We start from the raw sequence: 22,158 nt of genomic DNA, 5'->3' as shown, positions 1-22,158 counted from the left end.
ACAAGTCCAAGTGTGTTAAAAAGACTTAAAAAATTGAGAACGCAAGTATGTATTGGGGGGTTGGTTCGTGAATGGTTGTATTAATATTAGGGGTTGGTTGGGAGGGGTTATTATTATTATGGAAGACCAGGTGTTTTTGATTGCAACATTTTTTGATACTTTCTAATGGTGTAATCCTCAAATATATTCTTGATATCTTGATCAAACTCTGGTTTGGCAATGTTTAGCGATTTAGGAATTTCACCCTAGATTGGTTGGAAATCAAATTATTAGTACAATCACAAGGTGTAGTTGGTGTGGGTGTAGGTGTATGTATTTGTATTGAATAATTGAGTCAAGTTCGTTGAACACTCGGTATTGGTATTACTTACATTTTCTTTTCTTTTGGATAAAAGGTACCTAGTATGCATCGTGGTTAGATGATTTTCATTGATTAAACCATCCACTGTATTGACACCAACTAGTTCAGGTGGAATGATGGGTGCACTCACCCTAGTACTATTGGTACGGAACACTGGCAACGTGGAAATAGGATGGAGTGTAGCAGAAAACTCAAAAGCTGAAAGTTTAAGAAGTTGTCTAAAAACATGGTATGGTTCATCCAATTGATTATATTTAAATGAATTATAATAATCCAATAAACAATTCCAAATATCTAAAAGAAAAAGAAAATAAAGGAAAAAGTAAATAAAGATATAAATTATATTGTGTGATTCTTTTCTTTTCTTTTCTTTGTTTTTTTTTACATACTTTGAGTAATAATGATTGATAAAGGTTTTTCAATAATTTGTAAAGAATAGATAATATAGAGACAATAAATAATAGCAGCTTTACTATTGAGTGGTTGATTGACAAGAGTGTAACCAATGACACCATAGTAAAGGATGTGAACAAGTTCGGGTTGATAAGGTTGAGCTTCGAAAAAGGCAGAGAGGACTGGATCGGAAGCCCACATTTGTTTAAACGATTGGAATGTAAAGGTGGTAGTTTGTTGGAATCCAAAGATGACATTTCGTAGTGATTCCAAGAGTCGATCGGGATGCAATTGGAATTCTTCTGCCGACTTTTTACGACGATTCACTTCAGTGTGAATGGTAGAGGCAAACGCCGATAGATCCATATCAGTACTTGATGGGTCCTCTTCTGATGTTCTCTTTCTACCTCTATGTGTTAGAATGGTGTTTGATGTATTTTTACCAACAATTCTTGGTGGCTCTAATGATATTGTTGGTGGTGTTGTTGATTTTGGTGGTTTGGCTGGTTTAGGTGATGGTCTTACTCTTGGTGTTGTTGTTTTCTTTTTTTTCACTTCTTACTCTTTTCTTTGGTCTTGTTGTTGATTCTTCTTCTTCTCCTCCAACTCCTCCAGCACCCTCTTCATCTGCATCTTCTCCTCCTCTTCTTCACCACGCTTCTTCACCACGTGGTGTATTTGGGATACTATCAACATTGATAATATTATCGTTTGTATTTGTAGTAGAAGTAGTAGGGGTTGTACTACTAGTACTAGTAGTAGATGTTGTACTAGTAGTACTAGTAGTAGTAGTAGTAGTTGCATCAACATCTACAATATTTGATTGTTGTTCGGGTGTTGGGGAAACAGGTGTATCCAATGCTGCAGAGACTTGGGCAGCTGTTGATCCATTTAATACATTGATTAAAGTTGATAATCCAGATATCATTGTGTTTCTATTTGCATTCGTCTCATGAGACGTTGATTCTTCTCCATTAACAAGATTGGTTACAGTAGTTGTAGTTGAAGTCGCAGTTATAGTTGAATCAGACTTGTCTCCCATATCTTGGTCTACCTCTTCATCGTTGTCGACAGAACGATGTCCATCATCGCGATTCTTCTCTTGTTCTTCTTGAATATGTACAGTTGCAGTTACAGTTGAGGGTGTAACAACTTTTTGAATTGTAGTAGTATCAGTATCAGTATCAGTACTAGGAGTAGCTGAAATGTGTGTATCATCATCCTCATTACTATTCTCCTTCTCCTCCAGCACTACAGCCGGAGTGTGTGATTTATCTTGTTGTTGTTGTTGTTGTGAATCGGTTTCATTTTCTACATTCTCCTCCATGTATATATATATATGTTTGTGAATATATTGTATGTATTTATATGTATAGGCATAAATATAACTGTTTCCAAATAAGGGGGTGAAGATGTATTGATTGTGTAAAAAAAGAAAGAAGCCACCTTTGTTTTTTATTTTTTGATTATAACAAACCAATATTTGTTCATTTATAAAGTATCATACTTATATTCTTATTATTTATTGTTTTCAAACTAATTATACATACATATTTCAAAAGTGTAAAATAGATATACACCATCATCATCTTTTAAATAGATCTTGAAGAAAAACAAAAATAGAGATAGATAGTCTTAGTCTAGTCTTTCTTTATCATTTGATATTTATATAGGTATAGATATAGATACAAATAGTAGGTATGTCTAATATCACGACTACAAGTAATCCTAGTCCTAGTGATAAAATGGATACCTATACAAGTACAAGTACAAGTACCTCTGCTGCATTGGACAACAACGACAACAGCAACAACAATCGAAACAACCAAGTAGACGAAGAATACGATGAAGATTTGGATGGCGTCCCTATTACCATGCCATATGGATTGGACCAAGATTCAATTGCACCATCAACCATGAAAGTTTGTATATCGTCATCATATGATAACAATTAGTTACTCTCTCTCTATATACTTTATTGGCTCAAAGCTGCTTCTGCGCTCTCCTTTCTCCAATGCTTGTTCAACACATATGGATTGGATATGCAAAGATTGGGATTGGGATTGGTTGGTGGTGGTTGGTGGTGTTCTTGTCATCTCCTCACCTACCCCTCCCACCATAGCTACCTATCTACTATCTATTATCTACATATATACATAATATATATATCTCTCTATTATATGCCTATTTATATATATATATATACATATATTATATTATATTATATATATATATGTCTATTTCAAAATGACAGCATATTGATGGCAATTCTTTCAATTAGAGCGCATCCGAACAAACGTTGAATGATATCAAAAGAGGTAATACCAAAGTATCCATGATGGACAGGCACCGACAAGACTTGGAGAAAAAGAAGAAACGTGATCAAAATGAAACTGCCAAGGCATTTGAAGAGTTTGTCGCAGAGTTTGATAATAGTAGCAATAACAACAAATCTGGTAACAACAAATCAAAGTTTGTAAAGAGTGGATTTGTACAAGCTGATAATGGAGATGACGATGGAAGTGGAAGTGGTATGAATAGAAATAATAACAATAACAACAAGAATCATAACTATAATAATAATAATAATAACAGATCAAAGCAAAACCAACAACAAGGTAATGCAAGATACCCAACTTCAGCCAATAGAAACAATGCTGGTCCAATTGTTAGACCATCTATTTTTGATTCAGGTGATGCTCCCTCATCATCATCATCTAACCCATCGTCATCTTCTGCTGCTGCACCTACTCCTGTCAAACATCAACCTTCAACACCTTCTTCCTCAATCAAAAAGCCAAAGAAACTTTTGATTGATGGTATGTATCTGTGGCCCCTTAAATAATAATAAGATTATATATCTAACTAATTAATTTGTTTGTTTTTTTTAGAATTAAAAGAAGAGTTTAAACAAAAGCAAGAAGAACGTGAAAAGGAAAAGAGAGATATGGATAGAGATGGTTATGGTAATAATAGAGATAGAGACGGTCGTTATAACAACAATAATAATAATAGAGATCGTGGTTACAATAACAACAATAGAGATGGTTACAATAACAATAGGGATAGAGATAATAACTTTAGAGATCGAGATAATAATTATCGTGACAATAATAATAATAATAGGGATCGAGACAACGGTAGAGATAACAATAGAGATGGTCCAAGAGATAATAATATGCGAAGAGATGACCGTGATAACAATAGAGATGATAGACGAGGAGGAGGAGGAGGAGGAGGAGATTATTACCATGAAGACAGTTATCGTGAAAATAGAGACACTGGAAGAGATAACAACAATCGACATAACCAAAGAGACAATAACAATAATAGAGATATGAGAGACAATAGGGATAATCACCGTGGTGACAATAGAGATAATCATCGTGGTGGTGATAACAATAGAGATATGAGGGATAATAGAGACAATCATCGTGACAATAATAATAGAGACAATTATCGTGGTGGCGATAACAATAATAGAGATAATCACCGTGGAGATAATAATAATAGAGATCATCATCCCAACAACAACTTTAATAACCATAATAATAATAACAATAGGGATAGAGATATGAATATTAAAGATGATCGAGACAATTTTAAAGATAGAGATCATGAACGTGATAGTTATCAAAGAGATGTTGTCAACTTTAAAGAAAGAGGAGATGGATTCAAAGAAAAGGATAGAGATGGATACAAGGAAAAGGATAGAGATGGCTACTACAAGGATAAAAAAGATAAAAAGAGAAAATATGAAGACGATGGTGGAAGAGATCAAGACACATCATCCTATACTGCAATCTATATCCGTGCACTTGCAAAGAATGTTCTCGAAGAGGATCTTAGAGAATCATTTATTAAATTTGGAAGCATTGTATCTCTTAAACTCATTGAAAACAAAAACAACTTTCCAAGTTGTGCCATCATTCAATACTCTACCAATCCAGCGGCAGTCGAAGCCAAAAAAGCAATGGACGGTTCCGTCTTACAGGGTAAAGAACTTAAAATAAGTTGGGCAAAAAATCAAATTCCCAAAGCATTATTGACTCCAGATAATAGTATTCTAAAGGTAAGATGTAAAACAATGAATGATGATGGAATGAAATTAGTGTAAATATTTACTCTATTTCTATTTCTATTTCTATTTAGGTACAAATTAAAAACCCTGAAGAACCACTTAAAAGTATAATAGATAAATTGGCACGTTATGTTTCAACTGAAGGATATCCATTTGAACAGGCAATCACAGAGAATGAAAAGGATAATCCAATCTATCAATTTTTATTTAATCCAAATAGTGATGAATACCAATACTATACTTGGAGAACCATATCATTTGCCATCAATGATATATCCAAACCTATTCAAGTTGTCAAAGATGGATTCCTCTATATTCCTCCACTTGACCCCAACACCCCCATTCTTGATATCAGCACTACCGATATTATCATTCCAAATGAACCAAGTACAGTTGTACATGTGGCGGATAAAGTGGATCGTAATAGCAAAGACCAGGATATCTCTATTAATAGAGACCATCACAATAGTAGAGATCGTGATATGGTCAAGGATCGTGACATTGTTGACCATCATCACAATAGTAGAGATCGTGACCGTGAAATGGTTAGAGACCGTGGAATGGCCGATCATCATCACAACAGCAGAGATCGTGAAATGCCTGACCATCATCACAACAGCAGGGATCGTGACCGTGGTATGCCTGACCGTGGAATGGCCGACCATCATCACAACAGCAGAGACCGCGAAATGGAAAATAGAGGTGGTGACATGCCAAGAGGAGGAGGAGGAGGAGGAGATCGTGGAATGGCAGACCATCATCACAGCAGAGACCGTGGAATGGCAGACCACCAACACAGCTCCAGAGATCGTGATATAGGAAGAGGTGGCGACATGCCAAGAGGAGGAGGAGATCGTGATATGGATCACCCAAGAGACCGTGAAATGGGAAGAGGAGGAGATCGCGATATGGGAAGAGGAGGAGATCGTGATATGGCAAGAGATCGCGATATGGGACGAGGAGGCGACCGTGACCGTGACCGTGACTTTGATCATAATAGAGGAGACCGTGATATGGGAAGAGGAGATCGTGATATGGGAAGAGGAGGAGATCGCGACAACAGAGACCGAGACATGGGAAGAGATTATAATCATAATCGTGACAGAGGACATGAAAGAGATAGAGATCATATGGATAGAAGAGATAACAACAATAACAACAACAAAGAAAGAATATACGATCCACGTGGTAAAGAAAGAGAAGCAAGATATCACAAGATCAAGGAAATGCCATATGCAGAGAGAGAACAACTTATGGATATGTTAGAGTACCTCAATACATCACGAGAAAGAATCATGGAAGTGATGGGATTCTCAATCGATAACGCAGAGTATAGTGGAGAAGTTGTCGATATTATCATTGATGCTGGTTTGCGAGCCATCAATGCCAAATCAAAAGTACCAAAACTATATTTAATCTCTGATATCCTTTGTAATTGTACAGTTTCCGTTCAAAATGTTTCTTCATATCGTTCATTGTATGTTGTTTTTAAATTAATCAAATCATCAAAATATTTTTAGAAATTCTAATGAATATATTTATTTGTCTCTTTTTTAGATTTGAAAACAAATTACCTTTATTATTCAGTAATTTAAGTGATACCTATAAAAATATAACTGGAAGAGTTTCAGCTTTAAGTTTTAAGGTATGATACACTATAGTCAATCAAAATGTTCTAATACGAAATCATTTATTAATCTTTCTTTCTTTTTCTATTTTTATAGGATCAAATCATTAAAGTATTATCATATTGGGAACATATATCATTATACCCAAAGAATTTTGTATTAGGATTAAAGTTTACATTTTTATTTAATAATAATAATAATAATAATAAGCCATTGGATACTCAACAACCACCACCAACTGCAGCTACAGCAGATTCAACGGCAACAACCACCACCAACAATAATGAAATGGAAGATGATGATATTGATGGTGTTCCAATTTCCAATGATCCAATTCCACCACCAAAACCAAAAAGTGTATTACAATCAAAAAGCACCGAGGAATTAGAAAAACTATGTAAATTAAATGGATTAATTAGAAAGGGCACCAACGAAGAGATGGAAGCACGACTCAAACTCTACAATGAATTTACAGAGGAAGAAAAGAAAAAAGAAATGCCCGTCGTCATGCAAGACACTGAGATGGCAAAGATCGAAGAGGAAGTAGCCGAATACAAGAAACGACAACTACTCTCCAAAAATGTGGATCTCTCACAACTGGAAAAGACACTCGAACAATACCGTGAATCTCTCATTGCCAACTATAAATCATCCAACGCACAAAATAGCAAAAGAGATTCAGACTTGCATAATTTTGATCCATCTGCTATTAAAAGACAAAGAAAATAATAAATAAATAAATAAATATTATTATTTAATTATAATTATTATTACTACTTATCCATCTTTGAATAATAATATTAATGATACTTTTAATCTGTACTTGTGACCCCCCTAATCTAGAGTAGTTAAACCCCACTCTTTTACTCAAAAAAGATAAAGATTACTAAAATAATAAGTTTCCACTACCCTTTTTTAAAAATGAACCACAAAAAGGGTAAGTTAAGTTGCCTAAAAAACATCACAGCTACTTGCTTCCTCTTCAAATAAAAGAAACCTTTTCTGGTTGGATGAATATTTATAGTTAGTTAGTTTTTAGAAATCATCGTCATCACATCATTGATTAATCATTCATTATTTATTTATTTAATTAGTCATCATCATCATATTTATATTATATATATACACAAACATCATTCATTTTCATATTCATTGTAATCATAGTAATAAAAAAAAAGAGATAAATATAGATTGTTATTGGGTGTGATAGTAGAGTATTAATCACAACATAAATGAATGAACTATTATCATCGACATTGTCAATGTCTTCATTGTCATCTTCGTCGACATTGAACTCTTCAACATCTCAGTTGTCGCAGTCACAACAACAACAACAACAACAGTCCCCAGTCATTACATCGTCATCTCCATCCAACTCTTCTAATTGTATTAGAGTAGTAGCAAGATTCCGTCCATTAACAGAACTAGAACAAAAAAGAAATGAACATAATATAGTCACCTTTCATGATTCAAAGTCATTCGCTGTTAGAGTTGGTATTCAAATTCAAACTTTAAAATGAATCGAGATGATTAGATTGATCTGTTAAACTAACACTTTTCTCTATCTCTTTTTATATTTAGAGAGATGATGGATCTGTTCAACAATACTCATTTGATCGAACATTCAACTTTGAAGATTCACAGGAATCACTATTCAACGATGTTGCAACCCCGATCGTAGCTGATTTTTTAGATGGATACAATGGAACTATTTTGGCGTATGGACAAACTGCATCTGGAAAAACATATACCATCTATGGTGAACCAACTAGAGACGATGAAGAAGAACCACAAAGTAGACATGGTATCATCCCTCGTATCATCGAAGAAATATTCAATGGCATGAACAGAATGAGAGAAAAGAATAGTGCTCTTGCTTTTGTTCTCAAAATGTCTTCTGTTGAATTATATATGGAAAAAATTAATGATTTATATGATGGTAAATATATATATATATAGTTAATGTATATTCCTATTGAACTTGGATGGATTATTTATTCTCTTTTATTTATCTCTTTATTTAGAATCAAAAAAGAATTTATCAATTCGTGAACACCCTGAAAAAGGCATTTATCTTGAAGGTGTTACTGAAACAGTGATTCAATCACCAGAGGATGGTTTTGAATTTTTAAATATTACCAATAACAATAGAGCTGTTGCTGCAACAAGTAAGTATAAACTATATATAAATATAAACAGTCTATTATTACATTATAGTTTACTAATTATTTGTTTTTAACTTTTTTAAATTTAAGATATGAGTATGGCAAGTTCAAGAAGTCATTCAATTTTAATGATTGAATTATCACAACAAAATCTTTTAGATTTATCATCTAAAAAGTCTAAATTATTCCTTGTTGATTTGGCTGGTTCTGAAAGAGTAAGTAAAACCTTTGATTAAATGGTTTAAAATTTTGATTTAACTTTATTAATTTATTTATTTATCTATTTATTTTTTTAGGCATCAAAAACATTGGCAGAAGGAGATAGAATGCAAGAAGCCAAAACAATTAACAAATCACTTTCAACTTTGGGTACAGTTATTAATTCATTGACATCAAACAAGTCACACGTACCCTATAGAGATTCAAAGTTGACACGTGTATTACAAGAATCATTGGGTGGTAACTCAAAGACAACACTCATTATTGCATGTTCTCCAAGTAACAATAATGAAAGTGAAACATTGTCTACCATCCAATTTGGTACCAGAGCCAAAAAGATTACAAACAAACCAAAGATCAACAAGGAAATTACAGTGGTTGAACTCAAACAATTGTTGGAAAAAGCAAATATCCGCATCAAAGAACTAGAATCAGAGATTGAAATATTCTTGACAAAAGTGGATAGTCAAAGCAAAGATATTGACTTTTTGATCAAAGAAAAGGAGGATCTTATCAATTTGGTCAACTCTGCCAAGGACCTTGGTACACTCACTTGCAACAAAAAGAAGCTCAATGAATCTTCAGAGACTATTGGTAACGCAACGACCTCCTCCATGACTACCACCATATCAGATCATGTCATTAGAAGTTCACGTGACAAGTTGGCTTTATCACCTCGTAACAAACAACTTGCTATCGAAGATTTATCAGCTAGTAATAGTAGCAAAGGTGATGATGATGATGCTGATGCTGTATCGGATATCGATTTGGATGAAGAAGAAAATGAAATTAGAAAATTGGCAATTGTCACAAACAACAATAACAATAACAATAACAATAATAACAACAATAATGATGAAGACTTTGTAGTTGTTGCTACCAATCAAAAAGAGGAGGAAGAGGATAGTCATCAATCATTTATGGATAGATTTATGGATCTTAAAAATGATATGAATCTTTCACCTGCAATGTTTTCTCCATTGTCAGATCATACTGGTGATGATGCTGGTGACGATGGGGATCGCATGATCCGATCTCAATCACCTCGTCTATCTCCACGCAACATTGGTCTCGTATCATCTTCTCAATCAATTGAACTTGGACATTCTAATGGAAACCTCATCCTTCCAACACTTTCTCGAGACTCTTCATTTATCTTGGAAGATAGATCAACAAGACCAACACTTGAGTCATCTGCAGAAGCTACACCACTTTTAAATGCTCCACTTATATTCAAACAACAACAACAACACAAACTACAATCTTTAGAACTAGACAATCATAATGATGATACATTTGAAACTCTGTCCACCTCTACAACAACCACTTCCACCACCAAATCATCAACAACAAACATCGATAATAATAATGACAATATTAATTTTAAATCAAAACAAGAAATAACAATAGTAAAAGAACAAAATGAAAAGACTAATAATAATAATAATATTTTAACATCAACAACAAGTAACGAACAACAATCATCGTCATCTTCTTCTTCTTCTTCTTCTTTATCATCACCCTCCTCCTCCACTACTGTTGAACTTGTCAAACAACCTTTAAAAATGCAAAAGAGAAATGTTGGTAAAATTTTAATCGTCTCTACTATTATTGCGATTGTCATAATGATCATTGGAAGCTCATTTATTACTACATCGCATATAAGTGATATCAACGTTGTAAATAACCACCTTTCAAAACTTGGCATTGTATATAGCTCTCCTCCATTTTCAGAACGTCCTCCTACTCTTACAGAACTTCGTAAAGCCTATCAACAATCTCTTTTAAAATAGTTTGTATCATAATATAATATTAATATTAGTATTGTAATATTAATATTTCCCTTTATTAATTATAGTCATCCAGATAAAAACCTTAAATGTAAAGAATGTCCTTCCATTTCTATTGATATCCAAAACTCTTACAATTTATTAAAACTTCATTATCAAAGTATTTATCATCATATCTAACCTATCTACCATACCGGTATTAACAAAAACACTAATATTAATATTTAATATTTAATTTAGATCCAACTTTATTACAAACATTGATGGATCAATTACCATTTACGGTATCAATGAAAAAAGATAGTTCTGCTGATGGTGATGGTGACCTACACCAATTGGTTATTGTTACAGAGGATAGCAAAAAGGTAGAGCTCTCAGCCATCAAGATGCAACAATCCAAACTACACAACGACCAGGCTGAGTTTGAACAAAAGAAATCACTCTTTTACACTCTTCAGGACCAAGTAGAAAAGGAACAAAAAACAGTCAAGGCTCAACTATTGGAATTATCCATCAACAAGGCAGACTTTGAAGTCAAACAAAAGGAATTACAATTGGAAAAGATAGAGTTTGAAAAGAAAGTGGAAGCCTTTAACAAACAACAGAAATCATTTTATTCAAAACAACAGATCGAAACAACCAAAACTACAACTCAAACCACAACCAAATCAACAGGAACTACGTCTACGCAACAACAACAAACCTCAAACAATCAATTGAGTATTACCAGTGACGAATCATTTTTTGCAGTAAGATGGATTAAAGGATTCGTCAGTTTCATTAAAAGGATGTTTAACAAATCTTAAATATCCGGATTATCCCTCTACATCACCTACCTTTTTTTTTATCTAATATATCGTAAATAAATTTACTTGAAATTATTCAATCCAAATATAGTTGTAATGATCATTCCTTGCCAAAGTATAGTTTTGTATTCATGATGATGATGATGATCATCATCATCATCATCGTCGTTTCTATCCCAAAACTATGATATACTACTCATAAAATAAAATGAGTAATGATCATTCAGGTGATCCAATAATAATCTCTTTGATAAATAAATTGATTGTTGTTTATTGCAACTCAATCTGTGTTATCTTGTATGTTATGTTGTTTTACTGCTTGTACAAATATTCCTGTTTGTTATAATAGATGATGATGAAGGATATGAAAAGTGTTAGAAGAGAGAAATGAAATGATCAACAACTACCATGCAATCTGATGTGTTCTTCCTGTCCTGTTTATCTATATCTATATCTATATCTATATCTACAAACATACATTTGTGAATTCGATCGATCGATATGATATCATATCATGTTGGATAGAGATCATCATCATTATTTGCATTATATTATTATTGATTATTAACTATTGATTGATTATTATATTACTATTAACAAAAAAAAACTAAAGCTATTTAGTGCTTTGGAGCAGTCTTGTGGTGAGCAATTCTGTCGTGTCTAATGATGTATGAGAATAAGGTGATACCAGCCATAGCGTGGATAACGACTGCAAAGGAACCAGTCTTGACGTATTTAGCGTGGTACCAGTCAAAGGCCTTGGCTAAACCACCTCTGTTGAGGTTGTTGCTAAAGTTCTTGAGGCTGTCTGTGAACTTGACTTCGGTGGTCATTCTTTACTATCTAAATCTATTGTTATGTTTATAAAACTACTCTCTTTTGCTTGCTCTGAATGAACTAATCTCTCAGACAGCAACACAGTGGGCATAGTGTTTGAAAAATCAATGATCGCAAACAAATTTTTTTTTAATTTTTAATTTTTTTTTACACCATCCATTCTCCAAGCACTTCCAGCTTCCAGCTTCCAGCTTTATCCAAGATACTTTTTTATTTATATTCTTTGTTTGGATCATATTCTTAATATATATTTGGATCCATTATGTAATGAAAAAAAGATAAATAATTGATTCAAAATATCAATACTAATTTGTTGATTTCGACTGGGTACTTTTAAAATCCAAGAATCTATAAACTACGTAAAAAGTAATATTTTATATTATTTATCAACGAATTATAACATTGTTGATCGATTAAAATAAAGTTGTTCATTCAAAAAATGTCAAGACATGGAAGAAATAAAGAGGTTGATCAGGAGGCTCTGCCACAGTGCAATTATTTACGCACTGGCATGTTACAATTGAATGTAAAATTTTTGATTTTTTTTTATTTTGACAATTTTTTTTTTCTCTTCTCTCGGTCGCACACACGAACTCTAACAAAGAAAAAAGTCTCTTGTTTTTTTTTCCTCTCTAGCTGTGTGTTTAGGGTAGGTCATAAAACTTGTAACATTTTTTTTTAAATATTTGTATAAGAGGCTTCTTTAAAAACATCATAACCATCTTCTCTTTGTATTATAATCAGTACTACAGTTATATCTCTAGCAAACAGTCAGTAAACAATAATTATAATTAGTAATAGTACTTTAAAAAAGGCAAAGGACAGATAAATAATTATTATTTTGATAAATTATTATAGTAGAATATAGATTATATACATCACACACACACACACACATACAGCAGCCATACAGTTCATTATTATAATCAAAAGGGATTGATCAAAGAGTACGAGTGACATGATCTATCAGTTATGATCTCTCTCTTTTTTTTTTTTTTTTGTAAACATATTTATGAATTTATCATATGCACAACACGTGTAATCAGATATACATAGATATGTAAACAACAAAAAAGCAATGATCACACCTTTATCTCTTTCGATTTTTTATTTTTTTTCATAGCCTCTTTTTTTTCGTTTTTTTGTTGATTTTTTTTTGTTCACACACTCTCTCTCACACAACACTTGAAACAGTCGACTGTTGATGATCAATCACTAATAACTAAACATAATTACTAACTTATAGATCTTATAAACTTAGTAAAAAATGGTCTCCCTTCGTTTACAAAAGAGGTTAGCTGCTTCCATCCTCAAGTGCGGAAAAGGAAGAGTTTGGATTGATCCAAATGAAATCTCTGAAGTCTCAACTGCCAACTCCAGTATGTATCAAATATATGATTAACAATATCGATGATTATATTATATGAAGATCAGATGACTAATATTGTATCTACCCACCCCTCCCCATTACTACCATTATTATTATTATTACTATTTTTATAGGAGCTGGTATCCGTAAGTTGGTCAAGAATGGTTTCATCATCCGTAAGCCAGTCGTTGTCCACTCACGTTTCAGAACCAGAGAATTGGCTGCTGCCAAGAAGATTGGTCGTCACAGAGGTTTCGGTAGTCGTTGCGGTACCCGTGAGGCCCGTATGCCATCCAAGCTCCTCTGGGTCCGTCGTATCCGTGTCCTCCGTAGACTCCTCAAGAAGTACCGTGAGGCCAAGAAGATCGATCGTCACACCTACCGTGAACTCTACCTCAAGGCTAAGGGTAACACCTTCAAGAACAAGCGTACCTTGATCGAATACATCATCAAGACCAAGACCGAAAGACTCAGAGAGAAGCAAATCAACGATCAAGCTGAAGCCCGTAGAGCCAAGAACCGTAACCTCAGAGATCGTCGTATCTCCAAGGCTGCCAAGGAAGCCACCGCTTAAATTAGACTTGTTCAAAATAAATCATATTATTAAAAAAATAACTCTAATTTTAAAACAAAACAAATCATATAAATATAGTTTAGTAATACACTCTATTCATGTTTTGTTTTTCTTTAAAGTAATTAATATTTTGGTTTGTTTTATCTGTCTTTAAGTTAGATTATTATTACTACTATTATATCATTTATTTATTTATTCGAATTATTTGATGTACATGTTGTTGGATTAGTTTGGAGTTGTTGTTGATGTTGTTGTTGTTGTTGTTGTTGCTGAAGGAAACCACTATTTGATGCTTTATGTTCCATATTTATCAAATCATTGATTTGTCTGATATTATCGCTTTCCAGTAACCATTGATGGAATTTGGATTCGATCAAATGTAACAAGTGTACTCTAATCTTTTGGTCGTTGGTAGATTGTTGAATCTGTTTGTGAAGTGATTGAATAGTGTTGGATTTGATATTTAAGCAAGTCGAGTATTTCGTTGGTAATTCACATGGATTGGACTTGGTCTTTCCTTTTAAATTAAATGGGATTGTGAATGGATAGAAATCTTCTGGTTCAACAAGTGTAAATATTGTATTATTATTATGATCTAGAGAGAGAGAGAAGAAGAAAATATTAATACTAATGTTCTATTCTCTTAACTATTACAATCATTTGTCTTTTGTTTTTACCATTTAAATTTAAAGTCTTTATATTTGATAATGTATCTGTTGGTGATACTCCAAGTTCAAGAGAAGAGGTTACACCACCAAGAAGAGAAGAAGGAGGAACAGGTTCCAAAGTTTTAACGATTTCAGGTGATGACCATAGATTGCTTGCTAGGTTGACATTTAATTTGGCTTGTGTTATTTGATGCTCGAGCGTAGGGTAATGAGTATTGTATGGCGCAAATTTAATATCATGGCAATCAGAGTGTATGATTGGTTTCTGATTCGTACATATATATACAGTAATGTTAGAAGATGATCTAATCTTGATTCCTTTGGTAATGCCAATGATTGTCAATGAAGAACAATCACTAATTTCGATAGAGTCACAACATGGACCCAATGTTATAGTACAATCATGACAATTGGTTATCGTTCCCGTACCAACTGTCACTAGAATATAAAATATAGATTTCCTACTATTACCTATAAATAATTTAATTGGTTGTGAATTATTATTATTATTATTGTTATTATGAGGATGATGATGTTGTTGATGATGATGATGATGAGTTGTAGAGGATGACGGAGATGATGATAAATTGGAAGATGATGATGATGATGAGATTGGTATAAAGTGAGAATGAGGTGATGGTGGTGGAGAGAATGATGGATCAGATATACTAAAATGGTTGGTATGATGAATTGGATGATTGTTTTGTTGTTGTTGGTGTATTAATTTTGGTGAAACAATCATTGGTGGAGAGTGTCTCAGAATGGAACTTGCCGATGGAGACGTTCCACTTGTATTAGATCCACTTCCACTACTTCCACTACCTCCACTACCACTATTACTAACAGCAGATATATGATTATAGTTGTTATAATTACTAATATTAGTGTCTCTTATGCCACTTATATTGTTATCACTACCAATGAAATCATTTTCTAATCTAAGTATTGTCTTTTTAAATTGATCGACTATTGTACAATTACTAAAAGAAGAAGGGGAAGAAGAGTTAAACAAGTTAGTTTATATATCTACTATTATACTTTTAAATGATTGGTCAATACTTACAAAGTTGCATTATTATTGCTGTTGTTGTTGATATGTGACGATGATGATGAAACACCAATGTTGGAGGAGGAGGAGGAGGAAGAAGATGAACCGCTGCCACCTCCAGTATTGGGAACAAAGTCGCTACTGCAGGTATCGCTCATCATTATTGTGGAGAGTGTTGTAAACACAGTCTCCCCCGACGATACGTCTGTTTCTTTCTCTTTAATATATATATAATATATATATATATACTTTATTGTACTTTAACTTTTACTTTTATTATTGTAAAACAATGATTCTATAAATAAAGACGGACGATCATATGATGATAGTGTATAAAAAAACATATATAAACAAAAAACAAATATTATTAAATAGCAGCTTTCCTGATTGGTTGTTTGTTTATTTTAATTTCAAAAAGAGGGGGGACGTGTCTTCTGTGTTTTCCCAACATCATACATTCTTTCATTCATTCATTCATTCATTCACTCATATCGAATAAATAATAGCATAATCAAGAGATAATCATCGTTTAAAAGTCTACAGACATTACAATACAAAATATGGAATCAAACTATTACCTTGCAGGTGTTGAGGCTGGGTATGTTGTTACTTTTGTTGTTACTTTTGTTGTTACAGTTACAGCAGATGATTGATCTGCTGCTGTCAATACGATAATTAAATTAATTCTTGAATGAATGATTCTATTTTATCATTTATAGTGGAACAGGTATTACTATTGCTATTGCTAAAGGAGTACCATCAAATATCATTGAAAGTACTTATATTCCAACTACGGCACCAGACGAGACCAAGGAAAAGGTGGTTGAATGGCTGCGTCAAAAGAAGTTTGATTCACTTGGCGTTGCTTCGTTTGGGCCGATCGACCTTGACAGAAATTCAAAGACCTATGGATACATCACTACCACTCCAAAGCCAAACTGGGAAAACACAAACATTCTTGGATGGTTTGATGAGTTTGACGTACCAAAGGATTTCGATACTGATTGTAATGGTGCCGCTATTAGTGAGTGTTTCCATAACCAACATAAACGTGGTCCAGTGTCATCATGTGTCTATATTACCGTTGGAACAGGTGTTGGTATTGGTGTAGTCGTTGGTGAAAAGTCTGTACATGGCTTGGTGCATCCAGAGGGTGGCCATTCCTTTGCTCGTCTCCTCCCCGATGACCAATTCCCAGGAACTTGTCCATTCCACGGCAACTGTATCGAGGGTTTGGTAAGCACTGGTGCCATTGCCAAAAGACTTGGAGTCTCCCCCGATAAACTTGCAATGATCCCAGACGATGATCCAGTATGGTCTATTGTTGGACACTATCTCGCTCAACTCTGTGCCAATCTAATTCTCATCTCCTCACCAGAAATCATTGTTCTTGGAGGTGGTGTCATGAATCGCTCCGTTCTCTTTCCAATCATTGGTACTCAAGTATTGAAAATTTTGAATGGTTATATTAAATCACCATATTTGACTGAAGGTAAAAAAAATAATCAACAACAATAACAATAATAGATAGATATATATATATTAATAATTATTACTTTTATTTATTTATTTAGAACTCATTGATCAATATATAGTATTGTCACCATTTGAACATCGATCTGGAATTGTTGGTGCTTTGGAACTTGCAAGAAGAGCAAATAAAAAATAAGAAATCCATCTATCTATCTATCAGCTGTGCAACCTATCAATCCATCTATCAAATCAAATCAAATCAAATAATTTGTACAAAGAAAATTAAATTAAATTAAATAAATATTACACCTTTTTTTTTCCAAACAGTTCTATTCGAGTCACAATCGATATCAAAGAAGCTTAGATACATATTTATTTAGATAAAAGTAGATGGACATTAATAATTGTAAATGGCTATTCTTTAGTATCGGTATATTATTACTTTTGTGTATTCGTAATGATCCCAACAACAATACTACTAATAACAATAACAATAACAACTATAAAACAAAAGATATATTAGATAAAAGAGATAATTGGGGAAGAGGATTCTACAACTCTACATTACAAAGTAGTATAATCAATTCAGTTACATCTATAGATACTTCTGGTGGTACAATTACAAGTATGATCAATGATGATGACGATGCAATCAAACCAAAAAGACAATTGTAACAATATAGACTATGTATTAACCTTGTTTGTTTATATTTAAGTTTATGGATCAAATTTTGGTAATAGTACACATCCAGAGGATCTAAGTGTCTCTGTATTTGGTGATTATTTAGATGGATCATTTTGTACAAATATATCTATAGTCAATGATAATGTAATATCATGTCAAATGCCATCAGGTGTTGGATCATTCTCTATTGAATTGTTACAAGATAATTTGGTGTTTATCGAATTTAAACATACCTTTAATGCTCCACCTCTTGAAAAGATTGTAGATGTCATCGAATCAATTGCTCGTGACAATCCAAATGGATTTACTCTAGATATTATTACCTTTAAAAAGGTTCTAAAAGGTATATCTGTAGCATATCTAGAAACTCAAGACAGCTTTGATAGAAAAGGTTTGGAAAAGGTTGTACGACATTCTCAAACAATCGGTAACAATGTTGTTGGTGGATGGTTAAACGACCATGATGAAAACAAAAAATATTATTACGATAGCGTAAAGATATTCTTGTCAACACAACTCGATCAAGCCATTCAATTTGGTCAATTGAATCAACAATTGGCTATATTTGATATATCTAATTTAAATTTAATATCTTTGTAAAATAAATATATAAAATAAAATTAAATAAATATTGTAAATACAAAAAAGGTAGGTGGAAATTTTAAAACTAAGCAAGGAAATGGACCTTAGTACGATTTGTCAGGTCAAAAGATGACGATCTTCTATCTATCTTGGACAAGTCAATGGAACAATCAAACATGTTTTTTATAAAGTGTAGTCATCATCTGTGGGTGTAAATTAGGGGTTTTATTTGGCTTCGGGAAATGTGTTTGCTCTCTTGTGCAAAGCAGTTTTCGATCCACCTTTACAAGTTAACGCGTTGGTTTTGGAAACCACCTATCCTTTAAAAAATTGAAAAAAAATCGGAAAAAATCTAGAGTTTCAACAACACCTCGAAGATGCCACCTCAAAAGGGGGCGAGGCCAAACGATCGACCTAGAAATTTTTAACAAAACAAAAAAGTTCGATAAACTTTTCGTTCAGACTCTCGTTTTTAAAAAAAAAAAAAAAGCCTTCCTCCTTGCTCCGTCGGTCAGGCAACCGAACCTACTACAACTCGGCCTCACTTTTCATTCATTTGATTATATTATTATATATATATCCCTACACATATATTTATTTATATACAACACATATAGAATGAGATCATTCACCGCTTTATTAGTTATCGTATTATCAGTTTTTGCCTTGTTTGGCCAAACTGCCCAAGCCCAAAGCAACGGCTACTGTGGCGTCTGCCAAATGGTCGTTCAAATGGCCGAGAGCTACATCTCTGCCAACCAAAGCATTGCCACTGCTGAAGCTGCCCTCGAAAAGGTCTGCCTCATCGTCCCAGGTGCCTACCAACAAATGTGCTCTTCCCTCATCGAAGCCGAATTCCCAACCATTGTCGCTGGTGTCCTCGCCAAGGAAACCCCAGATGTTATCTGCCAACAACTCACCCTTTGCACTTCCTCTGAAGTCAAGGCTGCTGTCGTCGAACCAGAAATCCAAGGTGATGCTGAATGTCTCCTCTGCCAATTCATCGTCGGAAAGGTCGAGACCTACGTTGCCGGTAACGCCACTGAAACCCAAGTTATTGCCTTTTTGACCAAGGAATGCAAGATCTTTGGTGGTCTCGCTGGTGAATGTCAATCACTCGTCCAACAATACGTTCCAGCCATCATGCAAATGCTCGAGAACAAGGAAAACCCATCCACCATCTGCGCTCAACTCAGCCTCTGCTCATCGGTCGTCGAAGTTGCCGAACCAATCCAAGTTGGTCTCATGTGCACCGTCTGCCAAGACCTCGTCCAAGTCATTGAAGCCGAAGTCAAGAACAACCAAACCGAATCCCAAATCATTGCCTACCTCGACCAACAATGCAAGCGTACCGGTTTCGCCAGCATCTGCGAACTCGTCGTCGACACTTATGGTGAAACTCTCATCAACTATGTCATCTCTGAAGAAAACCCATCCACTGCCTGCTCCCAAGTAGGTCTCTGTGGTTCATCTTCATCCTCTGACTCTAACTCATCAGACAACTCTGACTCATCTGACAACTCTTCTGGATCATCTGCCTCTGGTTCATCATCCTCCTTCACCTCTACCGGTTCATCTGGTTCTGGTTCCGGTTCCGGTTCATCTGGTTCTGGATCTGGTTCATCCTCTGGTTCCGGTTCTGGTTCATCCTCTGGTTCTGGTTCCTCAACCACCAACCACTCTGCCAGAATTAGAATCCACTAAATCCTTGTAGACCGAATCTAAAATATTAAATAAAATCATTCCCATCAATTATATATATTAAGTGCTAATATATATTGATTAAATAATAAGAAAAATATAATATCTGTTCCGTTTTTGTTATAATCTATCAATCGCGAATTTGTTATTGTTCATCCAATACTTTGAATAGTCCTCAGAGTACTCTGAAAAGTAATTTAATAACAGTCAGGCTTACCAACTGAAATTAAAGGAAGGGTAATAATATTAAAAAACTTTAATTAATTTAATTTATGCAAATGGTCAGACGACAAAGCTTTGTATAACCAATCACATATTGCAAAATCGATCGTCATTGTTATATTAGATGTGATAGACATGTCATTTTGGGACAAGTTAGGATCTCATATCGAAGAACAGATAGATTATGATGGCAATGATGTAACATCAACTACTTCAACTACATCTACATCGACTACTTCTACTACATCTACAACTCAAAAACCAACAACACCAAAGAAAAAGAGATTACCATCGATAGACTCATTTGATGAATACGATGAATCAATTGCTCGTCCTCAACAACAACAAAAAAAGAAAACAAAAACAATCATGGAACCTCCTACTACTATTGTAGACACCAATTTGAAACAATATAGGTATACCTATAAATACATACCTCGATCATCAAAAGAAACAAACAAAGAAGATAATAATAGAGATCAGTCTGGTGCAATCATTGCTACTACTGGTTCATACGAAGAAGATGAACAAGAACAACCAGAGAAATTTGAAGAAAACGACATAAACCGGGTCATTGGCGAATCAACTATCATTTTCAATCAACAATTCAAGTTACCATCTAGATGGCCTTACTATGATAAAAGATATGGTCAATCTTATCATTCACATAAAGTCTTGCCTGACAACTTTTCAGATCAATATATTGATCTTTTAGAGGAAGAGATTAGATATCTTTGGGCTTGTAAACAATCATCAAATGGAGTGAACCAACAACAAAAGCAACAACAACAAGAAGAAGAAACATTAACACCTCAAATGTTGACAGTATTATCAATGATGTCAACCGATATGTTGACACAATTATTGGACTCTTTATTCTACAATAATGAAGTGGCTGAATCACTACCAGGAGGTAAAAGTAATCAACCAATTCAAATTGATGATCTTATTAAAGCTGCTAAATCTTTAACTAATATATCAGGGTAGATATTAAATATTCAAGCATTATTAATAATAATAGCTATTCCATCATTCATCTATCTAACCTTTTTTTTTTTAATACAAGATTTAAATCATCTTTAGAAAAAGCAATACCAAGAGTACAATATCTTGTACCAATGACCAATTTACCACCGACATCAGAAAACAAAGATGGTCAAGTCAATACTTATAGAGAAGGTATGTTGTTTATAAACACGCCTATAAATTATAATTGTTATTAATATTATAATTATTCTATTATAGAATTATTAAAAGAAATATTAGGAAATGATTGGACTATAAAACAAAGAACTTTTATATCACCAGAAGGTATAGTATACAAGAAATTATTACAAGCAATAACCTCTGCACATCCAAAAAAATCAAAAGCTAAAATAGAGGAAATGTATAGCCATTATCAAAAAGAAAGAGCAAAGAATAACAAAAAACAAATAGCTGAAAGAGAATCATCTGGTAAAAAAAAGAAGAGACTTCAACATAAATATGAAGATGGATCAACAAAGATTATAGATTCTTTATATCAACAACAAAATAAAAATAATAAATAGAATAGA

General features: G+C 33.6%; 9 protein-coding genes across 9 annotated transcripts; 6 read left to right on the top strand and 3 right to left on the bottom strand.

Annotated features, from left to right (window-relative positions):
* Nucleotides 1-116: 116 nt before the first annotated feature.
* DFA_05372 (uncharacterized protein) lies at nucleotides 117-2,081 on the bottom strand (the record flags this gene model as incomplete). Its single annotated transcript, XM_004361034.1, has 4 exons — nucleotides 117-245; nucleotides 492-655; nucleotides 751-1,297; nucleotides 1,449-2,081. 4 exons carry the CDS (start codon nucleotides 2,079-2,081, stop codon nucleotides 117-119), a joined length of 1,473 nt encoding a protein of 490 aa, XP_004361091.1.
* Nucleotides 2,082-2,499: 418 nt separating this feature from the next.
* DFA_05371 (uncharacterized protein) lies at nucleotides 2,500-7,192 on the top strand (the record flags this gene model as incomplete). Its single annotated transcript, XM_004361033.1, has 6 exons — nucleotides 2,500-2,676; nucleotides 3,036-3,573; nucleotides 3,646-4,826; nucleotides 4,907-6,312; nucleotides 6,393-6,480; nucleotides 6,560-7,192. The coding sequence occupies 6 exons, from the start codon at nucleotides 2,500-2,502 to the stop codon at nucleotides 7,190-7,192; spliced, it is 4,023 nt and encodes a 1,340-aa protein (XP_004361090.1).
* A 503-nt stretch (nucleotides 7,193-7,695) lies between these two features.
* On the top strand, nucleotides 7,696-11,443 carry kif7 (kinesin-1; the record flags this gene model as incomplete). Its single annotated transcript, XM_004361032.1, has 7 exons — nucleotides 7,696-7,953; nucleotides 8,045-8,402; nucleotides 8,488-8,631; nucleotides 8,719-8,843; nucleotides 8,925-10,639; nucleotides 10,706-10,797; nucleotides 10,878-11,443. The coding sequence occupies 7 exons, from the start codon at nucleotides 7,696-7,698 to the stop codon at nucleotides 11,441-11,443; spliced, it is 3,258 nt and encodes a 1,085-aa protein (XP_004361089.1).
* Nucleotides 11,444-12,060: 617 nt separating this feature from the next.
* On the bottom strand, nucleotides 12,061-12,276 carry DFA_05369 (uncharacterized protein; the record flags this gene model as incomplete). Its single annotated transcript, XM_004361031.1, has 1 exon — nucleotides 12,061-12,276. The coding sequence occupies one exon, from the start codon at nucleotides 12,274-12,276 to the stop codon at nucleotides 12,061-12,063; it is 216 nt and encodes a 71-aa protein (XP_004361088.1).
* Nucleotides 12,277-13,547: 1,271 nt separating this feature from the next.
* rpl19 (S60 ribosomal protein L19) lies at nucleotides 13,548-14,223 on the top strand (the record flags this gene model as incomplete). The annotated part of the gene is made up of 2 exons (XM_004361030.1): nucleotides 13,548-13,659; nucleotides 13,784-14,223. 2 exons carry the CDS (start codon nucleotides 13,548-13,550, stop codon nucleotides 14,221-14,223), a joined length of 552 nt encoding a protein of 183 aa, XP_004361087.1.
* Nucleotides 14,224-14,411: 188 nt separating this feature from the next.
* Nucleotides 14,412-16,100, bottom strand: tbccd (tubulin binding cofactor C domain-containing protein; the record flags this gene model as incomplete). The annotated part of the gene is made up of 4 exons (XM_004361029.1): nucleotides 14,412-14,818; nucleotides 14,901-15,329; nucleotides 15,357-15,871; nucleotides 15,955-16,100. The coding sequence occupies 4 exons, from the start codon at nucleotides 16,098-16,100 to the stop codon at nucleotides 14,412-14,414; spliced, it is 1,497 nt and encodes a 498-aa protein (XP_004361086.1).
* A 399-nt stretch (nucleotides 16,101-16,499) lies between these two features.
* Nucleotides 16,500-18,697, top strand: DFA_05366 (uncharacterized protein; the record flags this gene model as incomplete). The annotated part of the gene is made up of 5 exons (XM_004361028.1): nucleotides 16,500-16,537; nucleotides 16,659-17,431; nucleotides 17,514-17,593; nucleotides 17,803-18,037; nucleotides 18,129-18,697. The coding sequence occupies 5 exons, from the start codon at nucleotides 16,500-16,502 to the stop codon at nucleotides 18,695-18,697; spliced, it is 1,695 nt and encodes a 564-aa protein (XP_004361085.1).
* Nucleotides 18,698-19,297: 600 nt separating this feature from the next.
* DFA_05365 (saposin B domain-containing protein) lies at nucleotides 19,298-20,383 on the top strand (the record flags this gene model as incomplete). Its single annotated transcript, XM_004361027.1, has 1 exon — nucleotides 19,298-20,383. One exon carries the CDS (start codon nucleotides 19,298-19,300, stop codon nucleotides 20,381-20,383), a length of 1,086 nt encoding a protein of 361 aa, XP_004361084.1.
* Nucleotides 20,384-20,737: 354 nt separating this feature from the next.
* On the top strand, nucleotides 20,738-22,152 carry DFA_05364 (uncharacterized protein; the record flags this gene model as incomplete). Its single annotated transcript, XM_004361026.1, has 3 exons — nucleotides 20,738-21,585; nucleotides 21,669-21,781; nucleotides 21,848-22,152. The coding sequence occupies 3 exons, from the start codon at nucleotides 20,738-20,740 to the stop codon at nucleotides 22,150-22,152; spliced, it is 1,266 nt and encodes a 421-aa protein (XP_004361083.1).
* Between the last annotated feature and the right edge of the window lie 6 nt (nucleotides 22,153-22,158).

Source organism: Cavenderia fasciculata (assembly GCF_000203815.1).
Source record: "Cavenderia fasciculata unplaced genomic scaffold Scf_Dfasci-G-o-80e12.f1-5, whole genome shotgun sequence".
Lineage (NCBI taxonomy): Eukaryota > Evosea > Eumycetozoa > Acytosteliales > Cavenderiaceae > Cavenderia > Cavenderia fasciculata.
Note: the sequence above shows the minus strand (reverse complement) of the source record. Positions and strands in the feature narration are given on the sequence as shown.